This window comes from Cnephaeus nilssonii (genome assembly GCF_951640355.1).
Source record: "Cnephaeus nilssonii genome assembly, chromosome: 1".
Lineage (NCBI taxonomy): Eukaryota > Metazoa > Chordata > Mammalia > Chiroptera > Vespertilionidae > Cnephaeus > Cnephaeus nilssonii.
In genome coordinates this window covers 73,593,048-73,608,710 of record NC_137072.1, presented here as the reverse complement: position 1 = coordinate 73,608,710, position 15,663 = coordinate 73,593,048, and the positions used below count along the sequence as shown (strand labels likewise).

General features: G+C 39.4%; 1 protein-coding gene across 1 annotated transcript in view; it reads left to right on the top strand.

The window, feature by feature from the left end:
* Positions 1 to 14,334, top strand: part of NPFFR2 (neuropeptide FF receptor 2) — a gene marked incomplete at its 3' end in the record, with an annotated part of 83,811 nt that extends 69,477 nt beyond the window's left edge. Inside the window, exons 3-5 of the mRNA XM_079772845.1 lie at positions 1,586 to 1,920; positions 8,784 to 8,883; positions 13,578 to 14,334. Of these exons, the coding sequence (XP_079628971.1) occupies positions 1,593 to 1,920; positions 8,784 to 8,883; positions 13,578 to 14,334 (1,185 nt within the window). The 5' untranslated portion in view covers positions 1,586 to 1,592. The remainder of the gene's footprint in view (positions 1 to 1,585; positions 1,921 to 8,783; positions 8,884 to 13,577) is intronic.
* Positions 14,335 to 15,663: the final 1,329 nt, after the last annotated feature.

The following is a 15,663-nucleotide window of genomic DNA, read 5'->3' as shown; positions in this document are numbered from 1 at the left end:
AAACTTAAAGTAGGGTGGCTATGTTTGCACTCAGAAGTGTATAAAAAGAATGTTCAAATTAACAGAGTAAAACCAAAATAATGAACATACAAGAAGGCTATTTCAGTGGGAGTTTCGAAAATGTACACACTTTATCTTGTTCAAATTACCAGGAAAGCTAGAGACATATAAGTTAGCTGTAAAAGAACAAGTGGGTTTGGGCAGGCTATGGTATTTGGAGGCAAGAGTAAGGAGAGTTTTAGAAGGTTTCCCTTCTAAAGTTTCACTTGAAACTGTTAAATGTATGGAAGGTATAATAAAGACGTGAGATATCTATCTATCTATCTATCTATCTATCTATCTATCTATCTATATAAAGGTAATATGCAAATTAGCCAGGATGCCATAACAGTCACGACTGGCTCAGGAGGAGGCTGTGTGTGCAGATGGGCCCAGAGTGGAGACACAACACACAGGGGGCCCTGCCCCCAGCCCCAGTGGCCGGGCTCGGAATGGAGACATAACACACAGGGGGAGCCTGCCCATGCTGGGAGACAGAGCGCCAGCAGTCCTGCCTCTGCATGTGAGCTGCCGAGGAAACACCTTTTCTTATAGCTCATTGGCTAAGCTTCCTGTATGCCACTCACAATGTTCTTGGTAACTTGGGTAATTAGAATCCAAGAAGGTGATCTAGGGTTTTTCCACCTCACTCCTGGAGGAAAAAATGAAGGTCTGCTGCTGGAGGGGCTAAGAAATGTTATATCCTGCCCTAGCCAGTTTGGCTCAGTGGATAGAGCCTTGGCCTGCAGACGGCAGGGTTCGGGTTTGATTCTGATCAAGGGCATGTACCTAGGTTGCAGGCTCCTCCCTGACTGGGGCCCAGGTCAGGGCTCATGCAGGAGGCAACAAATTGAAGTGTCTCTCTCACATTGATGTTTCTCTCTGTCTTTCCCTTTCTCTTCCATGCTCTCTAAAAATCAATGGAAAAATATCCTCAGGTGAGGATAAAAAAAAAAAGAAAGAAAGAAAGAAATGTCATATCCTATGAAAGACACATCTTGAAAATGCCTAAAGAAAATTGTCATTTTTTTGTGATGAAGGGGCTGGAGTTCGTGTTGATGAAAATACCTTGGTGGCTGTGGCGGCTGGCAGCAGCAGCAGCAGCAGCAGTAGAGTGATGGGGGTGGCACCTTCCCCTGATCAGCCGGTTGCCTCCCACAGAGAGAGGCCAGACTGTGGCTTAGGCCCGCTCCCCACAGGGAGCGGGCCTAAGCTGTCAGTAGGACATCCCCTGAGGGTTCCTGGACTGTTAGAGGGGGCAGGCTGGGCTGAGGGACCTCCTCCCCCAGTGCACAAATTTCATGCACCGGGCCTCTAATAGAGTATATTGAGGAAATAAAAATAGAATAATGTGTTACTTATGGCACAAGTGGACTTTTAAAATGACCTGGGTTAAAATCTTAATACTTTGAATACCTTATTTATAGCTCAATTTCATGTAAAACTTATGGATTATTATAGAAAGCCTCCACACTTTTATATCATTTAAAATTATCCCTCTTAAACTCTAATTATGTTTTTACTTTTCTGTCTCTCCTTTGTTCAGGTCCATCATGAGTGAAAAGTGGGACTCAAACTTTTCAGAAAACTGGCATTATATTCTGAGTGTCAATGACACAAAGCCTAATCTATACTCAGACATCAATATTACCTATGTGAACTACTATCTTCATCATGCGCAAGTGGCAGCGGTCTTCATTATTTCCTACTTTCTGATCTTCTTCCTGTGCATGGTGGGAAATACAGTGGTCTGCTTCATTGTAATGAGGAACAAACATATGCACACAGTCACTAATCTCTTCATCTTGAACCTGGCCATAAGCGATTTGCTAGTTGGCATATTCTGTATGCCTATCACGCTTCTGGACAACATTATAGCAGGTATGTTGACTTGTATAGAGTGCACTTATGATATGAGAAAATGTCCCATCTCCCTGCAGCCATGGCTCAGTAATCCATTCATTGACATTTATATAACTTACAAGGTCATCCTCCCAATAAGTCTAGTACCAACTCTGCATCATACAAAGTGATTACTAAGTTACTGGCTATATTCCCTTTGCTGTACTATTTTGTAACTGCCAATTTGTACATCTTAATCCCTTCACCTTATAGTGTTCACTGAAGGTCACCAGAGAGTGAGATCTAGCACATATTACCAAAGACTGAATTTGCTTAATAAAATTCAGAGCAAACATAATATGGTAGAAATATTATTGAGAATATTATGAACTGTAAAGTTCAAGGAACTGATCAGGCTGGTTTCAATTAATGCATCCTCTTTAACCTAACCTACACTAAAAAGAGAGAAATATGGTAATTGATCATCACTCCACAACGCCCACAGCCCATCAGAAGAGAATATGCAAATTAGCGGGACAAAGATGGAGGTAGCCACAGAGTCAGCCAGAGTGGGTGGGAGGCTTGGGTTGCCCCCGGTGATGGAGGAAGCCAAGCTTCCCACCTGCCCTGGCCGGTGACTGAAGGAGAGACCTGTGGGCGGCGGCCACGGAGCTGGCCTGAGTGTGTGGGAGGCTTGGGTTGCCCGGGATGGCCACCGTGGGAGGTGCCTTCAAATGGCCCTCAGCCCCTCACCTAGGTTGGCCACGCCACTATCAGGGTTTGGGTCCCCACTGGGGGGCGGGGCCATGCTGAAAACGGCCCTCAGCCCCTTACCCAGGCTGGCCATGCCCCCATGGGGTGAGGGTCCCCGCTGGGGGGCGTGGCCAGGCTTCAAACAGCCATCAGCCCCTCACAAACGCTGTCCAGGCACCCCAACAGGGACCGCCACACTGAAAGGGGTGTGGCCAGCCTGCAAACAGCCCTCAGCCCCTCACCCAGGCTGGCCACATCCCCCCAGCGGGATCCCTCACCCCACGGGGGCATGGCTGGCCTACAAACTGCCCCAGCCCCTTGCCCAGGCCAGCACCATCCCCAATGGGACCCGTGCCCCAATTGGGGCGTGACTGGCATGCAAACCACCATAGGCCCCTCGCTCAGGCCGCCCCATCCCCCAAGGGAACCCCCACCCTCATCCAGGACACCTTTCAGGGCAAACCAGCCAACCCCAGCCGTGCACCAGGCCTCTATCTATACTAATCTATACTAATAAAAGGATAATATGCTAATTAGACTGGGAGACCTTCCAGGAGACCTTGTGGACGTTCTTCTGGACAAAGCCATGGTGGTGGGGCCGAGGTAGAGGAGGTTAGAGGCCAAGAGGGGAGGGCAGTTATGGGTGATCAGGCCAGGATAGAACGGCATTTGTGGGTGATCAGGCCAGTGGGGGGGGAAGTTGGGTTGAGCAGGCCAGCAGGGAGGGGCAGTTGGGGGTGATCAGGCCAGCGGAGGTGAGCAGGCCAGCAGGCAGAGTGGTTAGGGGAAATCAGGCAGGCAGGCAGGTGAGTGGGTAGGAGCCAGCAGTCCCAGATTGCAAGAGGGATGTCCCACTGCTGGTTTAGGCCCAATCCCCTGAGGGGTCCCAGATTGGAGAGGGTGCAGGCTGGGCTGAGGGACACCACCCCCATGCACAAATTTCGTGCATCGGGCCACTAGTATAAATATATATTTAGACCCTCTGTGGTTAGCTAGGGAGATTTCCAACAGTTTTTGATGTAAGATGGAGCAGCAGTCCCAATGAGTTCTCAAAATGTGGACATTTCATCAGTGGTAATTTACATGTGCAAAATAAGTAAGTAATAGGTACTACCCTAGGTTATTTCTGGGCCTGCATTACTACTTTTTTTGCACTACATTATATACTCTGAAAGTATAAGAACAGTATATCTCCAACTCCCAGTAGAGTTTTGATACATAGTACCTGCTTAACAAGTATTTGTTACTAATTAATGAATTGTATTCAAGATATTCATATTCCTAATATATAAGAAAAAAATGAAATAATAGGAACATATAAAAAAAATTAGAGCAGCATGAGCCATATCATAGTTCTTATCTTTTCATAACATTCAACATCAATTTACTGAAGAATAAGAGATTTCTCTACAGGATTCAACTATTTCCTTCCTTTCTCTGGAGTGGGAGTTCAGAACACCTCTTCTTCATAGATTCTGTGTATTTGTGATGTTTATCATTAAATAATGATATTTAATAAGGATGTTCAATTTCAAAGTACTGTGTTAGACAAAAAGAATTGATAAAAATGAGTACTATTGTTCTCAAGAAACCTAGTCACAAATAACAAATGCTCTCAATATTCCCTCTGTAAATATCTATAATTAAATTATTATTTCAAAATTTTCCATATACATTACTCTTCCTTCCCTCTGATTTGCATTCTATAAGGCAGCGACATTGAGCGATTTTGACTTTATTTTTGGTAATGACTATCATATTTCTAACTAATATGTTTTCATTATAATGTGTTGTCTTCAAACTGTAGAGATGTAATTTACTTTCATAATCCTCTTCTACCAGAAGAGGTAGTTGTCCTTACCAGACTCCCCTGAAATGACAGCATTAGGGCAAAAGAACATAAATCCACAGAAACTGCATGTCAGATGCTATTGAGTGTGAAGTGGGGAGCAACAAGAGTAGCTGAAATTCTGTACAAATGCAATCACACATATACATACAAAACCACAAGTGTACATTCACACTAATATATGTTCACACTCTTTCCTACTCTTACTCTCTCAATATATAGTAGATTTTATTGAATCACTATTCAGATTATACATTCCTGTTATTATATGTATCTTACCCCTGATGAGCCAAGGGGAGTGCTATGATAGCAATTTTTCTCTTATAAGATAACTAGAGGACCAGTGCACAAAATTTGTGCAGGGAGGGGCGGGTCCCCTAAGCACAGTCTGCACCTCTCCAATCTAGGAACCCTCGGATCGGGCCTAAATTGGCAGTCATACATCTCTCTCACAATCTGGGACCACTGACTCCTAACTGCTCATCTGCCTGCCTGCCTGGTCTCCCCTAACTGTCCCCCCTGCCAGCCTGGTCACCCCTCACTGTCCCCCCTGCTGGCCTGGTAGCCCCAACTGCCCCCTCCTGCCGGCCTGGTCACCCCCAACTGCCTCCCCTGCCAACTTGGTTGCCCCCAACTAACCCCTACTGGCCTGGTTGCCCCAACTGCCCCCCATGCCAGCCTGGTTACCCCACATAGCCTGCTGTTCAGTCGTCCCTCACTAACCCCCCTGCTGGCCTGGTTGCCCCACGCAGCCTGTGTTCAGTTGTCTATCTGGTTGTTTTGGTCGTGATGGCCCCTGGCTTTTTATATATGAGGATTTTTGTTTTCCTGGGTTTAACAAGGGCATCATATTTTGATTTGTTTAATTTGGGGTGTGTACCTGGTAGTAATGTATCTTCAAATACACATCCAGGAGTGTTGATTTCTTGTCAGTACTTTCAAACATGGTACATAATGCATAAATTGCATCTTTTTTTTTTTTTCCTGGAAATACCCTCCAGACACTCTTCAATGTTTTGTTCCTATCAAGGCACAGTGCCTTCCAGGCAGGGAGCTCAGCTCCTGCTCTGCAATGTCCCTTCACTGACACCCTAACAATCTCTTTACCTTTCCCAATCCTCTGTTGTCTGGATGCCATTTCTTTGTTCTCCTTTTATTTCTGTTATCTTCCAGAGAGAGGGTGAATTGAGATTAAAATGTTTAAAATCTTGTAGATCTGCACATACCTTTATTCTTCCCTCATATGTGACTAGTTAGATATATAAAGTATTCTAAGTTGGACATTTTTTCCCCTTCAAAGTATTTAAAGAGACTGCTCTATTTTTATTTCAAAACCAGATATTACTGCTGAAAAATCCAAATGCTGGTTGACTCTTGATATTTATGCTCATGATTTGTTATGTTGTTGTTCTTCCTGAAAGTTCTCAGGGCTTTTCTTTATCTTCAGTGTTCTAAATTTCAGGCAGTTATGCTTTGGAGTGTCTTTTTTATTTTTCATTTATTGTGGTGGACACAAACTAGGTTATTTTTAGAAAAAAAATAATGAATTCTGTTATATCCTGGGGAACTTTCTTATAGAAGTCTTTATTATTTTACTTTCTTCAACTCCAGTTAATCAGATATTTGAGATCTTTTTTCTTACATTTTCTGCTCCTTATTGTTCTACTTTTCAAAGATTTTCTTAACTTTCTCTTTCAGACTTTATGTTGAGTTCTTCATTTCTGTTATCATATTTTAAAATCTTTGATCTGCTTTTATATTCTGTGTTTCTTATACTCTCATGTACATGTTTCATGGATAAAATGTGTTATATCTTTAAGGTTATTAATAATGATTTGTGTTTGTTTCTTTTCTTTTTTTTTTCCATCTGTCTGACTCATACTGGTTTTTTCCTAAATCTCTTTTTTTACAGTTTGTTTTAGACTCTTCTTATATTTGCTTTTTCCCTAATGTCAACTGCTACTTAGCTGCTTGTGTTTCAGAATGAAGCACTATAGTGCTGCCTTGAACTTCTGCATGTATGAGGGTTCGTGTTAGGACTACCCTCAGCTTCATTAGTCTGGGCCACAACTGTTAAGATCTGCATGTCCCTGTTCTTGGAAGGGCCATTTTCCCAAAAGGAAATTATTTGATCTACTGCCATAGTATACAAGGCTGACTGACCATTGCACTCCACACTGAATGGGCCAACAGTATTGCATTCAGAGTGTTTGCTTTCATTTAATTCTGCATCTTTGGGATACCCATTCCACCTGTATCTAGTGACACAGAGTCTAGAACCACTGTGCTTCTACCTCCTTAGTGAGTAACCTCCATTCTTCTTCCCACCTGAGAAAAAGCCATTTATACATAATTCAGCCAATCATGTTGTTTGCCCAACTCTACTTTCAGTAGTATCTGCCATCTCAGTTTCTATGGATTTATGTTATTTTTGTCCTAGTGCTATCATTTCAGTGGATTTGGGGATAGAGATGAGATAAATTGTATGCTTATTCTTTAATTTTCAACCAATGGCTGTACACCTTCTCTTTTGCATTTTTTGTTTAAAAAATAATACTAAAGCAAACAACCAAATTTTAGGACTGGGAAGACATGCTCTCTTTTGGTTTACTCAGTAGAGTCACTCAAGCTCCTATTGCAAATGGTCTGGATGAATGACAAGTGTGTTTTTAAAGATATATGTGGATTATTTAGGTCACTAGTAATATTTTTGATTAGGTAAGAATATCTTTTAAAATAAATTATAGGATATTTTTAAGAGATAAATTTTCAAAATTTGAGAAATATGTAGCATTCATCATTTGGGAAACTAGAATATCTGCTAGTGAAAGAATAAATACTTTCCTATAGTAGCAGATGGGTGTTTAGAATATCAAACTGCTATAATAATTTTATAATTTCTTTTATAAACATTCTGGTAGCTGAAGTTCACTTAAGAAGGAATTCAAAGAGACTACTTTTGTTCATGCAGTGTGCTCTTTATTCTGAAAGGATATCTTAGTCGGCTCTTGCTGCTATAACAAAATGCCATAGACAGGGCTTAACCAGCAGAATTTTATTTTCTCACCATTCTGGAGGTTTGAAGTTCAAGATCAGGGTGCCAGCATGGTTTGGTTCTTAGTGAGAGTACTTTTCCTGGTTTGTAGGTAGCTACCCTCTTGCTGTGTGTTCACAGGGCCTTTCCTCAGAGCATGTGGAGAGAGCTCTTTCTTTCTTCCTCTTCTTATAAATCCTATCATGTGAGCAAAACCCTCATGGCCTTATCAATATCTAATAGAAACCCACACCTGATACATGTATGATCACATTAACCAATGTCACCCCAATGCCATCCCAATACATTTAATAAAAAAGGGAAAATAAATAAATAAAATGGAAAAAATAAACCTAATTACTTGTAAAAGGTTGAATCTCCAAATATCACTTTGGGGTTTAAAGCTTAAGTATATAATTGGGGATGGCACAAACATTTATCACATAACAAAGTACCTCTGTGTTAATATGTATCATTACATTATATATAAACTAGAGGCCCAATGCACAAAATCTATCCAGAAGGTCGTTCAGCTGTCCAGTCTAATTAGCATATTATGCTTTTATTATTATAGATAAAAATTAATTTTATTTTTCCTGTAGCTCCTCATAATTTATAGGGTACATTTCCAAATTAGAAAATGAATTTCTCCCTTTTTTATTCATTTATAGGGCATCCTATATAATAAAGAGGTACTATGCAAATTGACCATCACACCCTCACACAAGATGACCATCCCCATGTGGTCACAAGATGGCCGCCACAAGATGGCCGGCAGGATAGGGCAGTTGTGGGCGATCAGGCTAGCAGGGGAGGGTAGTTAGGGGTGACCAGGCCTGCAGGGGAGGGCAGTTGGGGGCAACCAGACTGGCAGGGGAGGGCAGTTAGGGGTGACCAGGCCTGCAGGGGAGGGCAGTTGGGGGCAACCAGACTGGCAGGGGAGGGCAGTTAGGGGTGACCAGGCCTGCAGGGGAGGGTAGTTGGGGGTGACCAGGCCAGCAGGGGAGGGCAGTTGGGGGCGACTGGGCTTGTAGGTGATCATGCCTAGAATGTTTTGATATTGTTAGTATGCTGAATAAAAAACAAAACACAAAAAACAGAGCTCTGAAGATACTAATAAAAATAATGGGAAACATTAATTGTTCCATGGATACCATTTAGAAAAGTTACATCAGTCTTGATTTTATGCCTTTCTGTTTATATTTTCAGTGAAATTGTAAAAAATGATGTTTTTTTCAAGACTAAACTGTTCCTTTCTCCTTTCAGGATGGCCATTTGGAAGCACAATGTGCAAAATCAGTGGTTTGGTTCAGGGAATATCCGTTGCGGCTTCTGTCTTCACGTTGGTTGCAATAGCAGTGGATAGGTAAGTCAGCACCACAACCTGAATCCAGAAAAATGTGCATGTCTGCAACTAAACCACCTAACTGGAGAAGTGTATAACCTATTAAATGGGTTATGTATATAATAGAATGTGTATAAAGAGAATACACACACATACACACACACAGATCAAAAAACATAAAATGTAGTATAATTATTGACATAAGAACTTGATAGATTCTATTTTTAATATTAATATATTGTTTCCATCATTATTTACACTGTTTTAATAATTTTCTAAGAACTTATTATGTAGATCTAGTTTATTTGGTTTACAGGTAGAGAGAATAAATTTAAACATATACTAACCATTCTATACCAAAGATATTTTTTTACATTAAGTTTCTAAATTTACTATGTCCTATTACTATCAGACTAAATTATTATTACTTTTTTGCATACTCTTTTTTCTGAATGAAATACATATTGACTATCACACCCTCACACTAAAGAAGCTAAAGATTTATTAATTGTATTTATCTTAATTTTTCTAATTCAAGAAATTAGCTCTTGGTTTCATTGATCTATTTTTCCCCCCTCACCTGAGGATATTTTTTTCATTGTTTTTCAGAGAGAGTAGAAGGGAAGGGGGAGAAGAAGAGGGGGAGAGAGAAAGAGAGAGAGAGGGGGAGAGAAAGAGAGAGGGAGGGGGGGAGAGAGAGAAGCATTGATGTCAGAGGGACACATCAGCTAGTTGCCTCTCACACATGCTTGACCAGAGGTGGGAGCGAACCCGCAGCCCAGGTATGTACCTTTGACTGGGAATTGAACCCAGGAACCTTTGGTGTGCAGGCCAATGCTCTAACCACTAAGCAACACCAACAAGGGCTTATTGCTCTTTTATATGTTTTCTTTTAGGCTCTATTTTGATTATTTCTGCTCTGATATTTATTTGCTTTTTTCTATTCACTCTGGGCTTTGTTTGTTCCTTTTCTAGTTTCTTTAGGTATAAAGATAAATGGTTTATTGAAGCTTTTTCTTTGTTTCTTTAGGTAGGCCTATATTGCTATGAATTTCCCTATTAGAACTTCGTTTGTTGTGTCCTATAGATTGAGTCATGTGTTTTGATTTTATTTGTCTCAAGGTATCTTTTGATTTTTTCCTTGATCCTGTTGTTAACCCATTCATTGTTTAGTAGCATGTTATTTAGACTCCATGTATTTGTGTATTTTTCAGGTTTTCTTGTAATTGATATATATAGTTTCATACCATTGTGATTGGAGAAGATGCTTGATATGATTTCAATCTTTTTAAATTTGTTGACACTTGTTTTGTAGCCTAACATGTTGTCTATCCTGGAAAATGTTTCATGTGCGCTTGAAAAAATGTATATTCTGCTTCTTTGGGGTAAAATGGTCTAAAAATATCAATTAAATCCATGAAATCAGGCCACTCTTTCCTTATTGACTTTCTGTCTGAATGATCTACCATTTGATGTCAATGGGGTGTTAAAGTCTTCTATGATTACTGTCAATCTTTTCCTTTTTGTCTATCAATATTTGTTTTATATATTTAAGTGCTCCTGAATTGTGTGCATTGATGTTTACAAGGGTTATATCCTCTTATTGGATTGATCCCTTTCTCATTGTGACATGTCCTTCTCTGTCTCTTGTTATTGTCCTTACTTTAAAGTCTTTTTTGTCTGATATAAGTACTGCTACACCAGCTTTTATTCATTTCCATTTGTATAAAATATCTTTTTCCATTCTTTTACTTTCAGTCTGTATGTGTCTTTCAATCTAGTAGATCTCTCATAGGCGGCATATGTCTGAGTCTTGTTTTTTTATCCACTCAGGCACCCTACATTTTTTATTAGAATATTTAATCCATTTACATTTAAAGTAATTATAGGTATCTAGTAATTGCTATTTTAGTTTTCATATTTTTAATCTTTCTTTTTCTTAAAGCAGGGCCTTTAAAATTTCTTGTAATACTGGTTTGGTTGTGCTGAACTCCTGTAGCTTTTTCTTGTCTTTAAAGCTTTTTATCTCTCCTTTGATTCTAAATGTTAGCCTTCCTGGGAAGAATAGTCTTCTTTGTAATTCCTTGCTTTTTATCATTTTGAATATTTCATGCTAATCCCCTCTGGCCTGCAAAGTGTCTGTTAAAAAATCAGCTCACAGTCTTAAGAGAGCTTCCTTGTAGTTAAATAACTGCTTTTCTTTTGCTGCTTTTAAGAATCTCTCTTTGTCTTTAACCTTTGACATTTTAATTATGATGTGGGCCTCTTTGCATTCATTTTGTTTGAAACTCTCTGTGCTTCCTGGACTTGTGTAGATTAGGAAAGTTTTTAGTCATTATTTCTTCAAATAGGTTTTCAATCCCTTGCTCTCTCTTCTTCCTATACCCCTATGCTGTAAATATTGTTATGCTGGATGTTGTTCCAGAAGTTTCTTAAATTATCTCACTATTTGATTCTTTTTGTTTTCTGCTGTTTTTATTAGGTTTCTCCCACTACCTTGTCTTCAAAATTGCTGATTATGTACTCTATTTCATCTAATCTACTGTTGATTTTCTCTAATATATTCTTTATTTCAGCTATTGTAGTCTTCATTTCTGACTTTCTCTTTTTTATGTTTTCTATCTCCATTTTTATGCTTCCTATCTCTTTGTTAATGTTCTCACTGAGTTCATCTAAGTTTATTGAGCATCCTTATGACCAGTGCTTTGAACTGAGAGTATTTTTTATGAGATTGAATCAAAAGAATAGAGTAAATCGATGGAGCAAAGAAGATTGCCCTCCCTGTAGTGGCTGGCCCTTATTCAATCAGTTGAAGACATGAATAGAACAAAAAGACTGACCTTCCTACAAGTAAGAGAAAACTTCAGCCTGATTTTTGATCTGGGACATCAGTCTTTTCCTGCCTTCAGACTGAAAATGAAACATCAGTTCTTTTGGGTTCTTGAGCCTGCTATCTTTCAGACTGGCACTTACATCAATGGTTCATCTGCTTCTCAGGCCTTCGGACTTGATTTTCCCATTTTGCCAACTGCAGATCTTGGGACTTCTCAATTACATAATTGCATGAGTCAATTCCTTATAATAAACATCTTTCAATATATCTATGCATCCTGTTGGTTCTGTTTCCCTGGAGAACCCTGACTAATGCACTGGCCAAGTTCAAACCCTAGCAAGATGAGGAAAAGTACACAGTATTTTCATTGACTAATTTCCTGGCAGGGAGCATTCTCTTTATTATTCATCTTTGCCTTTCTGATGCATATATTTGTTGAATGAACAAATAAATAAAATATTTGTGGTTCTCATAGTTGGTTTACAAAAAGAGCAAAATATCTAGAATTGTGCCTATGAAGTTACCAGAAATTGAATGATGAGTAAATGGGAGGATTCACTGATCAGAAAACTAGAAGAAAGCTTGGAGGTTAAGACAGAAGACCTTATGCATGTGATGAAGTAGTTCTAAAGGACAACAGAGCAGTCAAAGCTCAAGCTGACTATTCATTACATGAAGTTATGTCAGATAAATTAATTTGAGTTGCCGCTGAACCATGTAAAAGCTCTGTTTTCTTAAGTGCAGATCTGGAAAGTAATAATTTTCATAACATTTATGTTGTATAGAGTCAACACAAAAACCAAAGAAGATTAAATGAGTGATAGTAACTTGAAAACTATAAAATGTTATACAATTGCATAATGGTATGATTATTTTATAATTAACACAATGAGTATCAGTAATAGTAACATGAAGAATCATAAGAACAAAATAACAGTAAAATGAGTCAGACTCACTCTAAGTACTGATGCTGAATTTTTATGTTCACCAGAGGACATAGACCTTTGGGAAGGTGCATAATCAGAATTCATAATAGAAACTCGACTTTCATAGCTGCGAAGCAAACCACCAAAACACATAGTGGCTTAAAACAATAATTCTTTAGTATTATTCATGATTCTGTAGATTGGTTGATTGCCTCTTGTGGTTCTCCTCAGTGTGCTGTAGCTGAAATCACTTCTGCTGCAGCATTACCCTGGGAGCTAAACTGGGGCTGGATCATTCCGGATGACCAGCCTCTCATGCCCCAGGCTCTTTCTCCACACAGTCTCTCATCTAATTCAAGCTTCTTTACAACCCGGTAGCTGGCTTTCAAGAGGAAGCATTCCAAAAGGACAAGCCCCAATATACAAGGGCATAAAAAGCTTCTGTTTATGTCATGCTTGCCAATGTCCCATTGGCCAAGGCAAGTTACATGGCCAAGCATACAGTTAACATGGGAGAGGGCCACAGAAGGGCATGAAGAAGAAGAGTTGAAGAATAGGGCTTTGGAGGTAAACTACTTGTGTAACAATTATGTGTAATTATGGGCAATATCTTTACCTTTTCTAAGCCTGTTTTCCCATTTTAAATGATGACGCTTAAAGAGATAATTCATGCAAATCAATGGAAAAGAATGGAAGAGAGTATTACATATTCATGCTCAATACATAATAGTTACCACTATTACTTTTATTAATAATAGTGTCTGATATATTCCACTTATTTATATTTTCAATTGAAATGTATTTCATATCAATTACAGAAAATGGCAATGCATGCCTTTCTATTACTAATGGTAACTTTCTATGTTTTTGAGAAGCATGTGGGAATTACTTAAATGTAATTCACAAGTCAGAAGTTATGAGGCACTGCCTCAACTGATATTTGCCTTTAATTACAGGTTTCGGAGTGTTGTCTACCCTTTTAAACCAAAGCTCTCTATCAAGACAGCAGTTGTCATTATTGTGATCATCTGGGTCCTGGCCATTGCCATTATTTCCCCATCTGCAATAATGTTACATGTACAAGAAGACAAATATTACCGAGTGAAACTCAACTCTGAGAATAAAACCATGCCAGTCTACTGGTGCCGGGAAGACTGGCCAAATAAGGAAATGAGGAAGATCTACACCACTGTGCTATTTGCTAATATCTACCTGGCTCCTCTGTCCCTCATTGTCATCATGTATGGGAGGATTGGAATTTCACTCTTCAAGGTGCCAGTGCCTCACACAGGCAAGCATAACCAGAAGCAGTGGCATGTGGTGTCCAAGAAGAAGCAGAAGGTCATTAAGATGCTCCTGATTGTGGCCCTACTTTTTATTCTCTCCTGGCTGCCCTTGTGGACTCTGATGATGCTCTCAGACTACACTGAACTGTCTCCAAATGAACTACAGGTCATCAACATCTACATCTACCCTTTTGCACACTGGCTGGCCTTTTGCAACAGCAGCATCAACCCCATCATTTATGGTTTCTTCAATGAGAACTTTCGCCGGGGTTTTGAAGATGCTTTTCACCTCCAGTTCTGCCAAAAAAGAGCACAGTCCAAGGCAGCCTTTGCCCTACGAGCTGAAAACAATGTTGTCATAAATACATCTCATCAGTTAGCCCACGAACCTACAATTCAAGACACGCATGAGGAAAATTTTCTTTAGAAACAGTGTGGATAACCCCAAACAGAAATTGATGGAAGAATGAGGAGGAGCTACCAATAGCAATGAGATTTTAAAAAGAGCTGGGGTGGTGATTTCAACTCTACTGTGTTATATATTGAAATGCTATTGCTACCTATAGTTTTGTACTTCAGTTGTTTCTAATAATGTTCCAAAGAAAACATGTAGAGAAAGCCCTCTCTGGAAAAAAAAAAAAGTAAACAAAATGGTTTTATGTTCATAACCAATCTTGCAGCATGTAAAATATGTCAAATGACGAATATATTTGCCTGGATAAATCTATTTTCTAGAAACATATTGCAAAGCTTGACCTTTTCAACTTAACTATTTGTGTATGAGACAGGCATGTGTATTATGTCTATTGATACATGCACACATGAATGCATATGTGTGCGTGCATGCACACACCCAGAGTTCCCATATGGTGATAAATTGGTAGTTCTTTGCATGAGAGTACATTTTGTCAAGTCTCCCTTTGCTTTTCTATTTGAAATTTTAGATTAAAAATTGTCTCTTTGTGCTTTTAAAATGTACTTATCTTTCTTAGAAATGAGAACTATAATTGCAAATAGAGGGATATTGTATTTACTTGTATTTAAAAATTTATTTTTTTTCTTTTAAAGAATATAGTTATAGTTGGTAAAATCATAGCATTGTTCCATAAGAGTTACTGTCGGTTTTTTGATATTTTTATAAATGAGGTTTATGCCCTACCTGAGTCCATGTTTCTTACAGAGGTGATTCAGGACCCAATTTAATCCCCTTGTTAATAGAATATGTGACACAAAAAAGCAAATCTCTAAGTGGAGCAGTTGGCAGAATAATGGCAGCTCTCTTTTGAAGTGCTTTATCGGGGACACTCAAAATCCTCTAAGGCCCTAGCTAGTTTGGCTCAGTGGATAGAGTGTCAGCCTGTGGACTGAAGGGTCCCAGGTTCGATTCTGGCCAAGGGCACATGCCCGGGGTTGCCAGCTAAATCCCCAGTAGGGGGCATGGAGAAGGCAGCCAATCAATGATTCTCTTTCATCATTGATGTTTCTATCTCTCTCTCCCCTCTCCCTTCCTCTCTGAAATCAATAAAAATATATTTAAAAAATCATCTAAGACTCCTATAAAGTCTGTACAGAGTCAAACCAATTATTCCAAATTTTCTACTGAGCACATTTAAATCCAGCACTCCTACTGGTTTAGTAAATTGGGACTACTGTTATAAAGAGAATTGCAACCCCCTGTATTCCCCTGTGTTATAATAATTATGTTGATGATAGTTGTAAATGCTAGCTTTTAGGGGGATATAAAGTCCCTAGAAAA